We start from the raw sequence: 19,308 nt of genomic DNA, 5'->3' as shown, positions 1-19,308 counted from the left end.
TTCCTCTCTCTCAGCAAACGGCTCTGTTGCAGTACCAGGTGATACGGCGACGTGTTGGTGATGCGGAGTTGGTTGGACGGCGTCGTTTAGGGAATAACGGTGTGAAACAGAAAGAGACTTTGGACCAATAGCCGAAAAGAGTCTTTCCTTTCCAACTCCCAACCAAAAACATGGTGTCATAAAAACGACAGTAGCTTTTGCATTTTCCTCTTCAAACCGCCAAACGGCAATGCGAGCTCCGTCGTACAACCACCACGTCACGGCGTTTCTCCTCGTCCTCCTTCTTCTACCGCTCTTCCATGGCCATGGAGTCGGAGGAGACTGGAGCGGCGACTATTCCAAGCTCTCGGGAATCATAATCCCTGGCTTGGCCTCCACGCAGCTTCGCGCTTGGTCGATCCTCGACTGCCCTTACTCTCCTCTCGATTTCAACCCTCTCGATTTGGTCTGGCTCGACACCACCAAAGTACGTCTCTTCTATTCTCTTCTCTTTGCTTCGTTCTGCTTTTGATTTTCGCATAATATGAGTTTTGTCTGCGTTTCTAAATATCGTTTTTGCGTCGCAGCTTCTCTCTGCTGTGAACTGTTGGCTCAAATGCATGCTTCTGGACCCGTACAACCAAACAGATCACCCTGAGTGCAAGTCACGGCCCGATAGCGGTCTTTCGGCGATCACGGAACTCGATCCTGGCTACATTACTGGTAACTTTCCATGGTCTCTGAATTTCATGTGTGTCTTTTGAATTTGATTTTTCAGGTTTTGGTTATTTTTCAAGTTTCTTGCTTTCTTTTGAACCATTTCCAACAGGTCCTCTCTCTTCGGTATGGAAAGAATGGGTGAAATGGTGTATCGAATTCGGTATTGAGGCGAATGCTATCATTGCTGTGCCATATGACTGGAGGCTGTCACCGTCTATGCTTGAGGAGCGAGACCTTTACTTTCACAAGCTAAAGTTCGTATTTTTATCTAATTCTCATGGCTTATTTACTACCACATTTGCCTTACCAGTCAGCTTCCATTTGGCAAACTGAGAATTAATATTTGTTGTTAATGAACTAAACCAACAATCAAATTGAGCATACATTCTGTACCAGAAGAGTTATTGTCACAATTATGTTCATATACTGATGTGTTAATACAGATTGACATTTGAAACGGCACTAAAACTTCGTGGAGGCCCCTCAGTAGTGTTTGCCCATTCACTGGGTAATCATGTCTTCCGCTACTTTCTGGAGTGGTTGAAGCAGGAAATTGCACCGAAACATTATATCCAATGGCTGGATGAACACATTCATGCCTATTTTGCCGTTGGTATGATTGGTTTGCATCAAAGTCTGTTTACCTTGAATGTTTTGTCACTTACAATAGTGCATGTTATTTATCTAGTTATTTTGTTGAGTTGAATCCAGGAGCTCCACTTCTTGGTGCAATCGAGACAGTCAAAGGAACACTTTCTGGATTAACATTTGGCCTTCCTATTTCTGAGGTGACCTCCTTTTTCTTATTCAATAACTCTCCTCAACAATAGTTCATTTCTTTTTCTTATTAACTTTTAACTGTTCAACATATGTTTTGTTCTTCTTTTTATGTATTTAACTATTTGTTCTTATGGAAAAAGAGGGCAAAGTGATCTTTTTATCTTTTCAGTCATTATATCCAGATACACTTAGAAATTCGAATTGATATTGTCTTGATCATGCTCAGAAAACTCAAAGAATATAAATTGGTATGGTAATCAGTTAATATCATTGTTCATACCTAAATTACATTGGTTACTTGGACCTTCTCTGAACTAACTGAGCTAGCAAATGTGGCTTTCACTAGCTTTTTTGAAATAGTGGAGATTCATGATAGGTTCTTTTAGATATGAATTCATGTTCTAACATGTGCATATGATAAATGTTTGACGTTTCTAACATGTGCATATTTTAAATGTTTGACATTATCAGGGGACAGCTCGATTGATGGTCAATTCATTTGCATCTTCGTTATGGATGATGCCATTTTCAAAGTACTGTAGGGCAGAGAATACATACTGGAAACATTTCTCTGGGGGAAACATGGACAAGAGGGGTCATAACATGTATCACTGTGATGAGCGGGAATTTCAGTTAAACTTTTCTGGATGGCCAACAAATATTATCAATATTGAAATTCCTTCAATCCGTGGTAAATTCTTAACCCTCATGCAAGTTTTGTGGTTAAGATGTTGTTATTATGCTCATATGTACTCTTTGCATCTTATATTGGCAGGATTTGGAGCCTATCCATCGGTTACTGAAATAGCTGAGGCTAACTTGTCTAGCATAGAATGTGGACTCCCTACCCAATTGTCTTTCTCTGCTCGCGAAATATCAGATGGGACCTTTTTCAAAGCAATAGAGGATTATGACCCGGACATCAAGAGGATTTTGCACCAATTAAAGACGTGGGTAGTTTGTTTATAATCATGAAGAATACCATTTTGTGTGTTTTTTTTCCTGACATTGGATGCCTTTTTATTACAACTTCTGTTGTCCGTGCTGTTAGTTTTGAACTTAGTCTGATTACAGCTTCCAGACTTCATTTTCTTTGTGTCAACAAATCAATGCTGCCTTCAATAGCCGTTTTACTTTCTTAAGTTAGTTGTGTTTGTGTTCCAATCACCCAAGTTAAATTACACCTTTTAATGCTAGTGGTTAAGGACATTTTCTCCTATAAAAAATTGTTGTTCTTTTTCCAGTGTATATTTTGCTTTAGTTTTCTCTTTCAATTCTTTTACAGGGTGGTCCAAGATTAAGCCATCTTGACTGTAGTTACCTAATTTTGTATGGATAAAGATGCTTTAATGGTAGTTGTTGTGTTATGCATGTTGCCCCTTAAACTTTGTACTTCTATTTCGATAATTTGAATTTTTTTGCAAGCATAGATGAAGTTGTGTCTGGTTCAGATTTCCAACTAGATTGTGTTTGCGATGCTGTGTATTTCAGGTTATATCATGATGATCCAGTTTTAAATCCACTTTCACCATGGGACAGGCCGCCTCTGAAAAATATCTTTTGTATCTATGGAACGGACTTGAAAACTGAGGTATATTTACATTCTTGTAGTGGATAGAATATTTCTCTATGTCATTAGTATTACTGAAGCAATTTCACATTATTGGCGTTCTTGTTTTAGTAACTATTGCTTGGTTTTTTTTTGTTTTGGTTTCTGTATCACAGTGGTGAATTTGAAAATTTAATGTTTGTGTGCTTTATTTCTTAGTATTTTCCCATACTTGAAAAATTCTAGTTTATTATTACTAAATGGTATTTGCTTATTAAATGCACTTGGTGCTAGAATTCATGGTTCACCTTGTTGTTGTCACTTGAAGTTTGTAAGTGATAACAATTTCAAAGGAGTAATATAAGTAAAACTACTCTTCAGAATCAGACATCATTCTTTTTTAAATACACTAATTTATTTTACTTCATATCTGTCACAAGTTCAATAACATTTATGTTATTTTTGGTTAATTTCTCTATGAATAACTTATCAATCAGTTTTAGTGACAATAAGAACAGCTGCTAGATTATATTCATCCTAAGATATCTCTTTCTTATGACTAGGGATTTGTTGGTGCCTGTTCTACATTTAGCTGGTAACGGTGTTGTGGTGAATGATAGTTTTGGTATCTTGGCAATGGAAAAACAGGTTGGTTACTATTTTGCACCGAGTGGCAAGCCCTACCCTGATAATTGGATCATTACCGATGTGATTTATGAGATTGAAGGTTCCTTGTTCTCAAGGTAAGTTTTCTTCATATTTCCAGACTACATCAGTAAACCCTGTGCATGCATGAGTGTGGGTTTATGTGCAAGCGTGGAATGTATTATCAGATCTTATTTTTGCTTAATTGGTAAAAAATCACAAGGTGTTGATTTCTTGTAAGCTAAGAAGAGAGATGTTACCACTAACTGTAGTAGATAATTTCATAATATTCTTGCAGGTCAGGAAATCTTGTTGAAGGAAATCCAGGAGCTTCAAGTGGGGATGAGACTGTGAGTTCAAAATTATTACATGCCAGCATGGTTTCAAGAATAGAATATGTTTAGATTCTCCTGCTTCAGTATTATTATGAGTATCATACTCAGCATTTAGTAAACAAATCATTAACAGGTACCGTACCATTCTCTTTCTTGGTGCAAGAACTGGCTTGGACCAAAAGTCAACATAACTAGGGCTCCTCAGGTATTGGCTCTCAGTTTAATATATAGTACGCGACCTCGTTTACAATGACTCATTTCAACAGTCTCTTTACAAAAATGGAAGGATCATCATTAAGTTTGTTTTTCTTCACCAGTAAAGTGGCATTATATATGAGTTTTGATTTTTCTTTTCTTCTTGAAATTGCAGTCAGAGCATGATGGTTCTGATGTACAAGTGGAATTGAATGTGGAACATCATCATGAAGAAGATATTTTGCCCAATATGACAAGGTTGCCAAGGGTCAAGTACATAACTTACTATGAAGATTCTGAAAGTATACCAGGAAAAAGGACAGCAGTCTGGGAGATAGATAAAGGTGTGGGTCTCAACCAGTGCTCACAAACGCATAACTTCTCTGCATGGAAATAACTTTAAAGTATGACTAGATAAATCACATTGACTATTACAATATAATTCTGTGTAGCTAAACACGATGGTTTGTTTCACTTAGACTTCAATTTCTCATTTTTACAATTTTTTTTTTTATATTAACAATTAATGATAGCAGATTCTAAATAAATAGACAATACGTTGACACTGTCTTAATGTAGCGAATCATAGGAACATTGTTAGATCCCCAGTTCTAATGAGAGAGTTGTGGCTTCAAATGTGGCATGATATCCATCCCGATGCAACATCAAAATTTGTTACTAAAGGTGAATGTTTCTTCTCTTCTTCTATCTCCTCCTCAACTTCCTCCTTTAAGCAGTGTCGCTGACATATAAAATCTGCAACAGCCAAGCGTGGACCTCTGAGGGATGAGGACTGTTATTGGGATTATGGAAAAGCTCGATGTGCATGGGCTGAATACTGTGAATACAGGTTTGTTCTTTTAAAACAACTGATAAATCTTAGCTGAAAGTTCTAAATTTTCCTTCACCCCTCCCTCCTTATTTTTTTTCAAGGAAATAGAAACAGAAAAACCTTACCTTGATGATGCAGATACCTTTTCGGAGATGTTCATTTAGGACAGAGCTGTAGGTTGAAGAATTCTTCAGCAAATCTTCTTTCGCATTATTTGTAGATTAGGAGGTATTCCTTTCTCTTCTCTTACTGAAAGCTTAATACTACTGCACTTGTTGGGCTTTGACCTTACATGGCCTTGTGATTTTGTGGAAACAATGGGATCACACAAGAAAGTGATACTGAGACATGTAAGGTTTTCATTGATTAAACATTCCAATATCCATAGAAATGGTTTTTTAACTATAATCTATGCAATTTTGATGATATTTCAGGTCCCTTGCTGATATTTGAGATAGTTGGAGGCACAGACCATTCACATACAAGTGGTCTCACTTTTATCTCCTGTAAAACTTTAGCAGTTACTGCAAATTCCCTTTCGTATCAAGCAGAATCGGGACAGCATCTCGGATCTTCAGAATGCTTGATGATTTTGTTGATGGTAGAACTCTAACTTGGTGCCTCAGCCTTGTCTTTGCTCGATTTTGCCACTGGAAGACACTTCTAGCCCTGATTAGCCTTCCCAAACTCTGTCAAGCTGTAGCTTATTATTTTCTTGTAGCTTTTCGATGCACCACCAAAGTATTTTGCATATGCATTGTTAACATGGCCTGCTATCAGATTCTTTCCAATAAGTGTATTTTATTTACTCAAGAAGTATAGCTTGTAAAGGCTTTAGTGCCGCAAACGGATAAAAGATGCATTCAACTACACGGTCTATATCTTCAAGATTCACTGAAATATGTCCTCGTTGATTTTGTATGTAAGTTATTACTAATAATTTATCTTTTGTATCTTTAAATCTGCAAACTCTATCTGGAAGCCTTTTAAATTGATGTAATTCTGAGAAACCCTTGTGGAAATTTGCTGAGTTGACAAAAGCTTAAGTGAAGTAGAGGCACAAACACACCCAGGTTTACATGACACATGTGATTAGCATGTGATTGTACAGATCAAGGAAACAAGCAATGAGAATCCAAATCTACATTTGTATCATACCTACAAGGCAAAGCTTAATTGTTCCTATAACAAAGATGTGTGGTTCGCTGATAAAAGAAAATAGGGGGATCAAATGGAAGAAATGTATTTAAGAATGCAGGATCTTCCAGAAAAAAGGCAGCTAACTGCCCTTTTTTATCTCGAAGGTGTATTGTAGTTCCATGTGACTTCTCTGGTCATCATCTTCGAACTGTAAAATAGAAACCAATCAGAAAAATCGGCATAATTCTGTATATACACGAACAAAATTTACAAGTTACTACTCATTATGTAATTACCACAGAGACGAAAACAATGCTAGACGAAAGCCATTTTGCAAACATGAAGCAATGGCTACAAATAGTCTCTTCGACCCCAAGCAATTACTACAGATGTTACCATTGAAAAATTAAAAATTGAGCTTGCTGCTTGCAAATATGTACTAACTTCCACGCACCTTAAGCTTTGCTGAATAAATGCCCCTTGCCAGCAACCCAGATGGAGTTGTCTCCTCTTCCAAGGTGTGCACGTATGGTTCTTTGTTAGGAGCAAATGTACCCAACATTCCTTTGCTCTGATCAACTGAAACATAAGGGAAGGGAAAAAATTGGTATAATTGTTAAGACTACACAACCTAAACTTAGAACAAGATAGATTGAAAGGATCAATCTTTCTCTCTTGTTAGTCCAGTGGGTTGAACGAAAAAAGTAAACTGGTTGCGCAAAATCAGTACGTATTTATGTTAACAGGTTAACAAGTTGTTAACATATTTCAAAATGCTTTCAACCATCTGTACTGCATTTAAAACATCTAGAGAAGACAATCAAACAGTCTTAGTACCTTGGAGCCCTCCTTTCCATACTGTGTTGGAGTAGGTGAGGCCTGAAACAATGTTGTGCAGAACACTAAATGTTAGCTTAAGCTGATATCGAGATCCCTCCTTGAGTGTAAACAGGACACGGTCAATCTGATTTTCATCAACAGGCAAGGGAGTACTGATTTCCTCGAAATCATCGGAGATGATTCCGATGAGTGGAATTTGACTTCAGGTTCCATTTGGCCTAATCAAATGGAAAGACTCTTAGCAAGAATAAGACAACAGATGCAAAAACCATCACAAACTAGGTGTCAAATAAAGACCCAAGCATAAAGTGTGACGACGAAGACAAACCATTTAAATCGTTTTCCAAGCAACCAAGCAGCTTCTCTTTCCACCTCCTTAAGCTTTCATCATCCTGTTAAGCACAGGTAGCTTCAAAATCATATTGGTAGGCTCCAAACAGTTTGATTTCCAATTTTACACAAACTGACCAATCTAAATAGATGCAACTTCAATTTGGCAGGAATTAGATCAATATAATAAGATTGATCTGATTGTGATATCAAAACTAAAAGGATGTATTCAAATGATTTCAGATGCATCACCCAACTGAACATAACTGAGATTAAAATCTCAAATGTTCGGGCAATGGCAGGGGCCACACCACACATTCAGACAGCTAATAAAATGAGACCAGAAAAAAGGCTTTTTCTTTCTTTTCCTGCATTTTCTGAGCTACCAAAGACACCATCTTTTTGGGTTCAAGAAAAAACCTAAATAACCCATGACGTATATTCAATCAAACAAAACTATCATTAACTAAGAAAAAGTAAAATAGACTCAAATCAACATAGATGAAAAGACAAATAGAATTGTGGGGGTGAGAGAAGAACAAAGAGAACCTTGTCTTTATCAATCTGTTCCTTAAGAGAAACCAAAGGCCCAGGTACAAAACCAGAAGCAATCCCATTGCTCTTATCATCATCTTCTTCTTCTTCTTCTTCTTCTCCAACTCCACAAACCTCACTTAGCTTTTCTCTCATTTCCTTTTGCTTTTCTTCTCTTCCCTGATCACTCACAACACCACCAGCTGAAGACCCTCCTGATGATGACCCTGCCTCCATCTCTCTCTCTCTCTCTCTCTCTCTCTCTCTCTCTCTCTCTTACAACAAACAGTAAAAAAGGCACACACAGAGAGTCAAACTAGCCCTTTGAAATTTGTTGGGACAAGAACTCAAAGAACAAAAGAAGTGTTTCAATTCAAAGAGGGCCAAAAAAATACGTATAAAGTAACGTATAATCTCTCCGTTTTATACACTTACGCTGTTTGTTTGTCTGCTGACTTTTGTCGTCTTCTAGAGCCCTTTATACCTATCTCTGCTGTGTGTCTCTGTTGGCCATACTGCCTGTCCACTGTTCACTGGACCATTTACGAAGCAGCTCACTGTATTTAAATATATCCTCAACTGCAAAAGGACCAATTTGCAATTTTCCAATACTTTTCCAATATGACAAAACCACTGGGTCAATCCGTGAATAAAACTGAATATTACATCATGTCTTTTTCTTTTCTTTTTACCCTATTAAATTTCAACTCACATGAATATGAATATGTAGGTTACACCGGTTGATCAAGGCAATATACCGATTATTTTATATTTAAATTTAATCTTTTTATGGGATTCTATTCCAATAAAAAAACGCTTTAATTTACAAACTAATAATAGTAGGTTTGAACTCCTATAATATATTAATTGTGTATATATGAGAAATCTCTCCGCATATAATTTAAACTATTGCCACTTTTCCAAAAAACGTTTGATCCACCTCCATATATTATAAACTGGATCTTTTTTGTCAAAAGAAAAAGAAAATTTTCAAATCAACATCGGACCCGAAAAGAAGAAAAAGATTTCAAACCCATTTTTGGCCCAACTCCGACTCAAGGGTTCTAAGCCCATTTTTGTATTATTTTTTTGCCCTAAACCTCCCCAACCCATGTATGGGAAGGGCCCAAATTAAACCTTTTCCGGGTCGGGCTATGAGAGTGGGTTCCATATAAAGCAAAGTCAGTTAGTTATATACAGAAGCCAAATTTCGACACGTGGTCGACTCACGTTAAAGGATTTGTCAACCAAATACTCACAAATTTTGCGTCATAGAAGTTTGAACACATAATGAACATTTATCTTCTTTGGCTACAATTCTGGAACAACATAACAGTTGAATTGTTCATTAACGATAAGCCAAATCTTAATGTGGCCTAACTTTTGAAGAATGTATGCTCACAAACGATTCACAAAATGCATAATTATCGCCTGCAGTACGCAATTTCTTTCTTATTTAGTTGCCAAATATATACGTACCTGATAGTTATGCTAAAACTTACGATAGTTAAATACCTAATCAAATATCCTCTTCTGCTTCATTCATACCTATGATTGCGTGGCCAGGAAGAGTAAATTCAATTCAAAGATAACCATTTTAGTACGCTTCTAAAAGTATATTTACTAGTGCTTGTTAATTTGTAACCTAACAGGACACGTGGCAATCATACATGGGATGCTAAAATGTACAAACCAAATAAAACCCTAGTTGGAAATCTTTTGCATTTTGATCACAATACTAATCATGACATGTGGCCGAATTAAAAAGACTCACAAAATTCTGCAAAGAGCAAGACCAAACTTTTTTTCCTTTATACAAGCCCTATTAAGAAAGAAGAAATCGAACTTAAAACCTCAAATGCAGATTAAATATGTACCAGTTAGAACTAGAAACTTCGAAGCTCAAAGCAGAAAGAAGAAGCGCCAAGAATTTGTGGCAAATATGTCTTCTATTCCAAATTGATCCAAACCCATCCCTCAACATTCCAACAAGCCAGTAAACATCTGACGACAACTCAAAGGCTCTATTGTGAGGCTAGCAATGCTAAAACCACACGCTTTTTAGGTGCAGAGGAGAACACGTACATGCAAAAGTGCCTGTTAAACTTATCGATAAACACCTTAAAAAGAGGGCAAAAATCCCTAACACATACAGTGAACCAAGTTTTGTTGAGGTCACGAACAAACATATAGTACAATATTGGTAATTTTATCCTCAGCTGCATGATATTATTGTGGATGTCCATCTTTTATTTAATGTTTCAAATGGAAGTGTGATACGTGACCCATTAGCCAATCAAGCTCTAGAATGCTCAATCCATCACATATTTTTGCATGATGAAGCATGCATGCGTTTGCATGGTTTTACATGCATGAGTAAATGTCTTGTAAGTTGGGAAAGAAAAGTTAGGGTTAAGATGTGTATCTTAAACCACAAATCCCGAACTTTAAACCCTAAAATTGTGAATTTTTTTTTTTGGTTTATTTAATTATACTGATCTAATATAAATTTAAAAGAGAGTAATTAACTAGTACCGAGTACCAATTTACAGTATATAATATATTGTCGACATTTGTTCAAACATTATCCGTAAACGAAATATCGACACTAATTTGGCACTGGTACCAAACATATTATTATTTTTCACCTTATGCTATACGAGGGCTGCATGGGGCAAAAGTCATAGTCCGCCCAAAGAGATCATTTCGTCTCAATCTCTCAATGTCCAAGACCCCATACCTCTCAACCCATAGCCAATATCTCTCTCTCTCTCTCTCGTTGTCTATAAATACCTAAACCTCCTTATGACATTCAAATCATCACTTTGAACATCAATATTCATTCATAGCCTACAAACCTACATTCTGACATCCCATCACATAGCATTTGCTGAAAAAACCAGCCTTTTGAATTGTTTTGTCCCTCTTTTACACACGACCAAAACCACACACACAAAAGAGGATGCATCAAACAATGGCTCTGCAAAAACATTTGGTCTTGTTCTATGTTGTTGTCTCTTTCTGTGCTGCTTCATGTTACAGTAGTGGTTTCCAAAGGTCAACTCACTTCATAGTTCTGTTGACCATGTAAAAGAGTCTGGCTATAATTCTAGAGCTCATCCTTCATACATGAACACCATTGAAGGTGTCAAGTTCATGGAATTCATCGAGCCAAGAGCTCAGCTCTTCAGTTCGAGGAAGCTCGAAAGAGCAGCCGGTAGCAAGTCATCAAGCTCGGTCAAAACGATTAGCGTTGCTAATTTTGGAGCTAAAGGAAATGGTGCCGATGACACACGGGTATAAATATAATAGATGATAGGCTTATAGGCTTGTTAATATTAGAATATTCATATAGTAATTAATGCCACACACACACACATATATATAGATAAATATGACCACATTAACTAATAACAACCTTGGCGGTCACAATCTCTGTTTGGTTTTGCGAATGATGTAACCAAATAATGTTCGTAGAAATTATTGTAGAAGTTGATAGTTTCATATCGAACCCATTAAGATAATATTTTATCTCTTTACATGAGTTCGTGAATAAATGTGATTAGTAAATGTGGTACAAATAATTATGCTCTTGTTTTAATAGAATTTGTGTTAAAGGTAATGTTTAATTTGTTTCTTCATGTACATATTGAGTTCGTTCAGGCATTTGAGAAGGCGTGGAAGGCAGCTTGTTCTTTCAATGGAGCCATAGTTCTTGTGGTGCCACAAAAGACCTATCTTGTTAGGCCGATCGAATTCTCAGGCCCCTGCAAATCTCATCTTACAATGCAGGTAATTGAGATTAATGTGTTTAATTAATTTTGGATGTTTTCATAAGCATAATGTTGCTTGTTTGGAAAATTTCAGATATATGGAACCATAGAAGCATCAGATGATCAGTCAGTCTACAAAGATGTCACGCATTGGCTTATCTTTGACAACGTCCAAAGCTTGTTAGTTGTAGGTCCTGGAACCATCAATGGCAATGGAAATATATGGTGGAAAAACTCATGCAAAAGAAAGCCTCAGGTACTAATTAAACCCTAAATTAATTTGCTCTATTCAACAATGAAAAGTTGTAAAATTGACTTACTTACTAATTAGAATCTCTTCAATTGATTCACAGCCCCCCTGCAACGAACAGGCCCCCACGGTACGTATACAATCCTCTAATCAAAAAAATTTATGTGCTTTTTTTATTATAATTAGTGCCATTAATGAAGTTTGAAGTTAAAAATTGTTCGTGTCCATGCCTTGGGTGCAGGCTGTGACCTTCAACAAGTGCAATAACTTGGTGGTGAAGAATCTGAAGATCCAAGACGCACAACAAATGCATGTTAGATTTCAAAATTGTATAAATGTTGAAGCTTCCCATCTTACAGTAACTGCACCAGAAGATAGTCCTAATACTGATGGAATTCATATCACAAATACCAAGAACATTACCATCTCAAGCTCTGTTATAGGAACAGGTATATATATATAAAGAAATATATATACAATTATTCTCTTATCGAAAGTCTGCCCATAATAATGTCCGAAAAATGTCCGCATATATAAGAGATTTTTTGTATATATATGCACACATACACACACATGTATGATCATCAATTCAAACTAATTGAACCATGTTGTTTGAATTGAAGGTGATGATTGCATCTCTATTGTAAGCGGGTCCCAAAGAGTGCAAGCTGCAGACATAACTTGTGGACCAGGCCATGGAATCAGGTTAATTTCCAACTCTAAACTCCAACTTCTTCAAGACCCAAAATTGAAATAAATATTATCAACATAATGTTAATGGTTTTTAATTTTTTATTATTTTGATTCCATGGGATGTGATTAGTATTGGTAGCTTGGGAGAAGACAATGCAAATGACCATGTTTCAGGAGTATTTGTGAATGGGGCTAAGATTTCTGGAACCTCCAATGGAGTTAGGATCAAGACGTGGCAGGGAGGTTCAGGTAGTGCAAGCAACATTGTTTTCCAAAATGTGGAAATGAATGATGTGACTAACCCTATCATCATAGACCAAAATTATTGTGACCACAAAAGCAAGGATTGTACACAACAGGTAATTAATTTCATTAATTAGTATCTAATCCCTTCATTAATTTGTCCTACATTGGAAACTTAATCAACCCTCCTTGTTTGATTTGTAATATATTGCAGAGGTCGGCAGTTCAAGTGAAACATGTGTTGTACCAGAACATAAGAGGGACAAGTGCTTCAACTGATGCCATAACATTTAATTGCAGCCAAAGTGTTCCATGTCAAGGCATTGTGCTTCAAAACATTCAACTGCAAAATGGAAGAGCCAAATGCAACAATGTTAAACCTGCGTACAAAGGCGCTGTCTCTCCTCGATGTTCTTGAGGACTGGTAAATTAAAAAAGGGATTATGAAATTAGGTTTGGACTGTAAATCATGTATTCTTGTACCCAATAGCACATAAATAATTGTTTCTCTGTTGTAATTATATGATCATATAATTATTGTGAATAAGCATACATAAAGAAAAGATACAACTTTGATACAAGTTACTTTTATACAACCCAAGTGTCTTCTTTTTTCACTTGTACTTTCGTTTGTTGGCATCAAAGTACTAGGAACCCACTCGGTATCCGTGTAGATAGCTTTACATTACAACCAAGGTTTCTCCGCAGGCACCACAGCCTTGTATAAAAATATATATATATGAAAAGGTGGTATTAAAAGAATAAAGAAAGTTACAACAATATAGTTTAAGACTACATAGGAGAACAAAGATCTCCATACGAGCAAAGGCATTGTATAAAATAGTTACTATATTGGGGTGATGCAGTCATCACTGTATAGCGGGATTCGATATATCTATACTTTTATCCCGACCGTATGACGCAGCCTGAGAATGGTAACTCAACCAAATCAGAAAATGGATGTTTTTGTATGCGGGAAATGGTTTTGAAGTTGAGAAAGGTTTGCATGAATGTATGTGTGGCTATCTGAAGGGTTCAACAGGAGCAGACTCTTCAAGAAAGACTGCAGCCTCAAAGCATTCCGCAGCCTCTAATGAAGAAGATGGGGTGCCCTGGGATTCGTAGAGAAGGCCAAGGTTATACCATGCAGAATGGTTCGTTCTATCAAGACTTAATGCATTCATCAGAAAGCTTCGGACAACAGTGTACAAATGGTGTGAGCGATCACCAAGCCGTCTGAGGACAACAGCTGTAGAGATTAAGCTCAGTACATGGGAAGGGTCAATATCCAAAGCTTCTGAAAAAGCTCTTAGAGCTTCTTTATAGAGGCCCTTCGTTTCATAAAGCACACCTGCAAAATCGATGAGGTCCACATCTTTAGCACTACACACTATGCCAGGAGAAGTTTCCAAAAACACAAACGTAGAGGGATACATATATTTCGTTCTCAATTATTAATTGGTGAGTGATCTAATCATGAAAGAACTGATTAACAGATATAAGAAAAAACACACGGACACACACACAAACCAAGTGAGTTTCTGAATTTACCTGTGGCATGACATCTATTAGCAGAGTAAGCATTTATGGCTTTAGCTTTGGAAAGACAAATCTCAGCATCACTCCATTGTGAAAGATTTATGTAGACATATGCCAGATCATGCCATATTTCCAATTCCAACCTTCCAGAAAAATTTCCATTACTCTGTCATTTAATAAAACAACAGAAGATTACTTGCAGTGGAACAATTCAAGTATCAAAGGTATATGAAAGAAACATCCATTCACAACTTGTTTTTCAAATAGTTCTTAAAAAATGGGAAAAGTAATCAAATAATGCACCTTTAGAAGCTTGTTCCCATAACCATAGCTTTTACTCTGAACTTGAAGAAAAGCGAGAAGTTGAGTGTAGGTTGCAATGGCATTTTTAAACTGACCCTGTGCAATTTGAAGTTTCGCTTTGGTTCTCAGTAATTCACCTTGTTCCCATTTCCCTGACTGATCCAAAGCAGCCTCTATGATTGTTTCAGCATCCACAAACCGTTTCTGAGCTGACAGTATTCTGCTCAACAATAACCAACTTTTAATATTAGACCCACCTTCCAGCTTTAACATTTGCTTTGCACAATCAACTGCAGCATCCAACTTTCTCTGCTCAGCATATTCTAGACTGAGATGGTAAAGAATAATAGGGTCACTCATTGTTGTCATTCTCCCTGCAGTTTCCAGGGCCTGAAGTGCCTCAGCCTGTCTTTTCACTCTCTCATAATCAGCAACCGCTGATTTAGAATGCGCTGAAAGTGATATGCCCAATAAACAAGCGGCGGTACTTTTCAAATGATCACACTTACCATCCAAACTTTCAATGGCTCTAAGGGCAAAACCTACCCCTTCTTCTGCATGACTGGGGTTTTCCCCACATATCTTCAATGCCAATAACAAAGCTGGAAAGCACATTGGATCCTCGCTTTTACTCAACAATCTCCTCAGTAGATTTAAAGCAACTGAATGCTCATCTGCTCCGTAGTAGCAGAGAGCTAGTTTGTAGAATATTTCTTTCCGATCCATAAACCCAGGTAGCAATTCTTCAACTTGACTAGCTAAAGCCCTGGTATCCCCTGATACAGATAGAGCAAATGAAAGATGATCCAAGATTGATGGATCCCAGTGAATTCTTTTAAGACACACTTTTCTTAGTAGTATCATTAGCAGAAGAATAGCCTCTTCTAAACTGTTTCTGGGTACAAATGAACTGTCCATTTGGGAGCGGAAGTTTGGGGGGCTTGCTTCAGCTCCACTATAAAGAAGAAAAACAGCAAACTCCTTCTGAATCTTTGCAGTAGTTTCTACCTCAAGGTTCCAGTGATGGAGTAAAGCCCGTCGGTAGGACAAGATAGCTTCATGCGGACAATCAGCAAGTTTCCATAATTCTGGGAGCAACTCAACACTCTTACTTACAATCTCCTGCAATTTACAGTCAGCACCAAAGTTTTGAGGCAAGCCGTCTGGTAATGAAGATTCAACAACGTCCAGAATAACCTGGCAAGATTGAGCACCTTCTGCAAGAATGATTGAAGATATACATAAGCCACACGATGATGCTCTGATTATCAGGTAAAGCTCACAAATTCCTTCTTTTTCTTTACCCATCCCAAGTAAAACACTCAATATTATGGTGAAGAAGCATAACAGAGCATTGATTTTAAATTGAATTTGTTTGATGGTGGCATCATTACAAAATGTCTTAAAAGCCTATTATATTCTTACAAAATTAATGCGTACTAATTTTTTATTAGTAAAAGTAAACTGACCAAAAACTAAACCGCCTCACTAAAATAAATGAGTGCAGGTTACAATTATGTACAGTCTCACATAATCCAAGATTCTACAAGCAAGAATGAAAAATATGTAAACCAGCATATTAACAGTACCTTTAAACCTCCCAAGATCCTGCAATGATTTTGCTTTAAGAAGTATTGCTTCCAGAAGTAAAGTTACAGCATTTATAGACATTGGCGGGGTAGAAAAACTTTGAGAACGTCTCCTACGCCGCTCACCTCCTCTGGCAAGGGTATTTTTTATCTTCGGAGTCAATGCAGCAATATCTATTCCTTCAAATACATGTAAAGCAGCTTCTATGTTTCCTTTCTGATATTCGTATCTTCCTAATAACGCTCTTGCTTCCTGAAAATTCAAATGTTAAGCTTTAAAATACACAAACAACTTCCAGGGTCACCAATACAAAGACTGAATTGTTTCAGACAGGCTCCTAAGGCAAAGAACTCTGCTTTTCATTGTGAGAGTCTGACTGACATGCTTTGGTGTGCAAAACCACTATTGGCTGCATTTAATTATCCTCAATAGCCTCCTCCTGGCATACCTAGTTTTCTCCCTAAAAGGTCAATGGACAGCCTTTAGTATGCGAAGGGCCTAAAAGTAGGACTATTTTATGAACTGAACAACAACCTTAATCTATGCAGAGTGACACATTGACCCAGGAAGGTTTGTCAAAAGTTGCAATGACTTCACCTCTCTGTTCATGATGGAGATGAAGGGTTTGTAAGGGTCTATGTGGAAATCCTGATCATTATGACCAAATACTCATATATTTACGGATAATAGAATGAAAAGGCAACGGAAACTGGGTTTGACAACAATCAGTTTAATGTCTATTTATCAAAATCCTTTCAGTTTTATTAGTTTACCTCTGGGGAGTTAAAAAATATATAAAATAAAATTGAAATTGAAATTGAAAAGAAGAAAACAGGTGGTTCAACAGATAAGCAATTTTTAAAGCAAACGAACCTCATAGTTCAAGCAACCACTCTCACGCAGAGATGACTCAGCTTCTTCTATATTGCCAGTGTGTGGTTTCTTTGTAACCTCGACAGCTCGAGATGAAGACTCACTTGTTGTACGATCCTTGGTTGCAATGGATTCATTTTCTGAAGGAACCATTTCATCTGCTGCTCTTAATTGCTCTCCAGAGCAGAGGCACTTCATTACCTTTCCAAAGTTCCGCGTAGATTTACCCCTCCTCCCCTTTTCAGTTCTACTCCTCCTCATAATGCTTCACAGTGGTCCAAAATCTTCAACCACCAACAGTAATTCAGAACCTTTGTGAGTGAAATTGGAACATGCTCATAACAACAGTTAAGTGATAACTTTTAGACCATGATCAGATTAAGATAAAGATCAATCAGGCAATCGCTCAAACTTTTGCATTAGAAAATAAGTAATTATGAGAACCCAACAACTAACTAATCGTACATATGATGGAACAAAAAATTTAGGGAACCATAATTTTAACACTGGAAAAGAGAATACAAATGAAAATTAACATGAAGAAAATTTCTTCAATAATAAAGATATAAATTTACCAAAATTCAAGGCCAAGACCCTAACTTTATCACTCACAGAAAACAATAACTATGAAACCCAAAAACCCATCAGTCACACTTGATAAAGTCCAACAGCATCATCAAATTTCAGCCTCACCCACATATAACCCTCAAATGGCATCAATTAGAAAGACAAACCATGACAAATTACTAGAGCCAAATGGAAATTCCAAACCCTAGAAACTGACAGAACAACCTTAAATTGTATAAATAACCAATGAAAAACAAAAGCAATCACCTTTTGTTTGTGCAAAGCAGAAAAGCAGAGGCTAAGAGCTCACATGACATGAACAGCAATGCATTACTCATCACTTCAATTTTATTTCCAACAAAACCCTCCTTTGATGGATTCTTTTGAATCTTCCTTTTCTTCTCTTTTCCTTGTTTGCTTCTTCAGTAGGTGATTTGGGTGAGAGGAGGGCATGGAATTTTGAATTGAAGCGTAAGCTTGAAGATTTTCTAGGGGTTAAGAAATTGAGGAACTCAGAATAAATAAAATAAAAAGTTGGGGTTTTCGGGAATTGGGAAATTCCTTTTTGGGTCCCGCCGCGTGTAGCATCTCATTTACTTTTACCACCGTGGCTGAGGCTGATTGTTCGCCACGTGGAATGCGTTTTAAGACGCTTCGTTGGCGTAAACGGTATTTAACTACACTGTACAAAAGTCAACAGTTATTTCTCCTTTTCTTTACCATATTTCCGTTAATTTGAATCGTTTGATAACCATTTCAATTTTAGTTTTTAGTTTTTATTTTTTATTTTTTGGTGTTAGAGTATACAGAAAAATAAGAGTAAGAATGTGAGTAAGAATGAGATTGAGAGAGAGGATGAAAGGGAAGAATGAAAGGAATTACTAACAAAAGTGAAAATAAAAACTTGAAAGTGAAAATAATTTGAAATAGATTTCATTTTGTATTTTTTATTTTCATTTTTGTTATTCCTGCTTCTTATATCCAGTGGTGATTCTTAGGGAGTGTAAAGTGAGCACATACACAGGACCCCACTTCCAAAAGGGCCCCAAAAATATTATATTACTGCATGAAATATTATTATTTTATTGATGCTAGGTTTTTCTTTTAAATAAAAAATATCAAATTGGGTTTAGTTTAATATACTAATATAATATTAATAATATAACATATACTACATAAAATTTGCCACTAACTTTGCAGGCCCAAAAAAATAATTCCATGCTAGTCATATTAACAAAACAAAAAACAAAATTTTTGAATACATAATATATTAATGTAATATATAATATAGCATTCAAGTTTATTTTTCTTTTCCCCCCACTGTCATAAGCCATGTAGCCTTTTTTGAAAGTTTCATGAATCAAGCTCAATTCTCTCTCTCAAATACTTAAGAGTTTTCCTTGCCTTTTTCTAAATCATAATTGAAGAAATTTCCCAAATCAACGAGTTCATCATTATAAGATCAAGACAAATTGAGGTAAAACTTTGATAATATAGTTATTGATCCAAGAAAATTCATTAATTATTTGTCGGATAATTTTTATTTAATGTGACTGTCTTTTGGTGAGTTTTAATTGCAAATTTTCTATTAATATATA

At 36.5% G+C, this 19,308-nt stretch overlaps 3 protein-coding genes and 1 pseudogene across 6 annotated transcripts; 2 read left to right on the top strand and 2 right to left on the bottom strand.

Annotated features, from left to right (window-relative positions):
• Positions 1-147: 147 nt before the first annotated feature.
• On the top strand, positions 148-5,935 carry PSAT1 (phospholipid sterol acyl transferase 1). 3 transcript variants are annotated; one of them, XR_016127757.1, is made up of 16 exons: positions 149-466; positions 567-702; positions 809-953; positions 1,143-1,312; positions 1,411-1,487; positions 1,951-2,170; positions 2,255-2,429; positions 2,971-3,070; positions 3,677-3,771; positions 3,972-4,023; positions 4,142-4,213; positions 4,379-4,547; positions 4,793-4,887; positions 4,969-5,053; positions 5,174-5,263; positions 5,470-5,935. XR_016127757.1 is itself a non-coding variant. In XM_008237560.3 (16 exons), exons 1-15 carry the CDS (start codon positions 230-232, stop codon positions 5,253-5,255), a joined length of 1,920 nt encoding a protein of 639 aa, XP_008235782.2. In that variant the 5' UTR covers positions 150-229; the 3' UTR covers positions 5,256-5,263; positions 5,470-5,935. The 3 variants fall into 3 exon arrangements, 1 of the variants encoding a protein (XP_008235782.2); XM_008237560.3 differs by having other exon boundaries at positions 150-466; positions 4,783-4,887; XR_016127756.1 differs by lacking the exon at positions 4,793-4,887 and having other exon boundaries at positions 148-466; positions 4,941-5,053.
• Positions 5,936-6,048: 113 nt separating this feature from the next.
• Positions 6,049-8,414, bottom strand: LOC103334588 (rho GDP-dissociation inhibitor 1-like; annotated as a pseudogene). The gene is made up of 5 exons (XR_016127758.1): positions 7,895-8,414; positions 7,344-7,407; positions 7,013-7,233; positions 6,630-6,754; positions 6,049-6,383 (listed from the first exon to the last, which is right to left on the bottom strand). The product of XR_016127758.1 is annotated as a rho GDP-dissociation inhibitor 1-like (transcript).
• A 2,284-nt stretch (positions 8,415-10,698) lies between these two features.
• Positions 10,699-13,568, top strand: LOC103334431 (polygalacturonase-like). Its single transcript, XM_008237398.2, has 8 exons — positions 10,699-11,176; positions 11,543-11,671; positions 11,747-11,908; positions 12,006-12,032; positions 12,144-12,351; positions 12,526-12,607; positions 12,726-12,954; positions 13,053-13,568. Exons 1-8 carry the CDS (start codon positions 11,009-11,011, stop codon positions 13,254-13,256), a joined length of 1,209 nt encoding a protein of 402 aa, XP_008235620.2. The 5' UTR covers positions 10,699-11,008; the 3' UTR covers positions 13,257-13,568.
• NPGR2 (no pollen germination related 2) lies at positions 13,393-18,241 on the bottom strand. The gene is made up of 6 exons (XM_008237399.2): positions 17,978-18,241; positions 17,144-17,427; positions 16,270-16,522; positions 14,681-15,897; positions 14,390-14,543; positions 13,393-14,189 (listed from the first exon to the last, which is right to left on the bottom strand). Exons 2-6 carry the CDS (start codon positions 17,402-17,404, stop codon positions 13,861-13,863), a joined length of 2,214 nt encoding a protein of 737 aa, XP_008235621.2. The 5' UTR covers positions 17,405-17,427; positions 17,978-18,241; the 3' UTR covers positions 13,393-13,860.
• Between the last annotated feature and the right edge of the window lie 1,067 nt (positions 18,242-19,308).

The sequence above is a fragment of the Prunus mume genome, linkage group LG6, assembly GCF_029339155.1.
Source record: "Prunus mume cultivar Tortuosa linkage group LG6, ASM2933915v1, whole genome shotgun sequence".
Taxonomy (NCBI): domain Eukaryota; kingdom Viridiplantae; phylum Streptophyta; class Magnoliopsida; order Rosales; family Rosaceae; genus Prunus; species Prunus mume.
The sequence above is the reverse complement of the archived record's forward strand: the minus strand, read 5'-3'. Positions and strand labels throughout refer to the sequence as shown.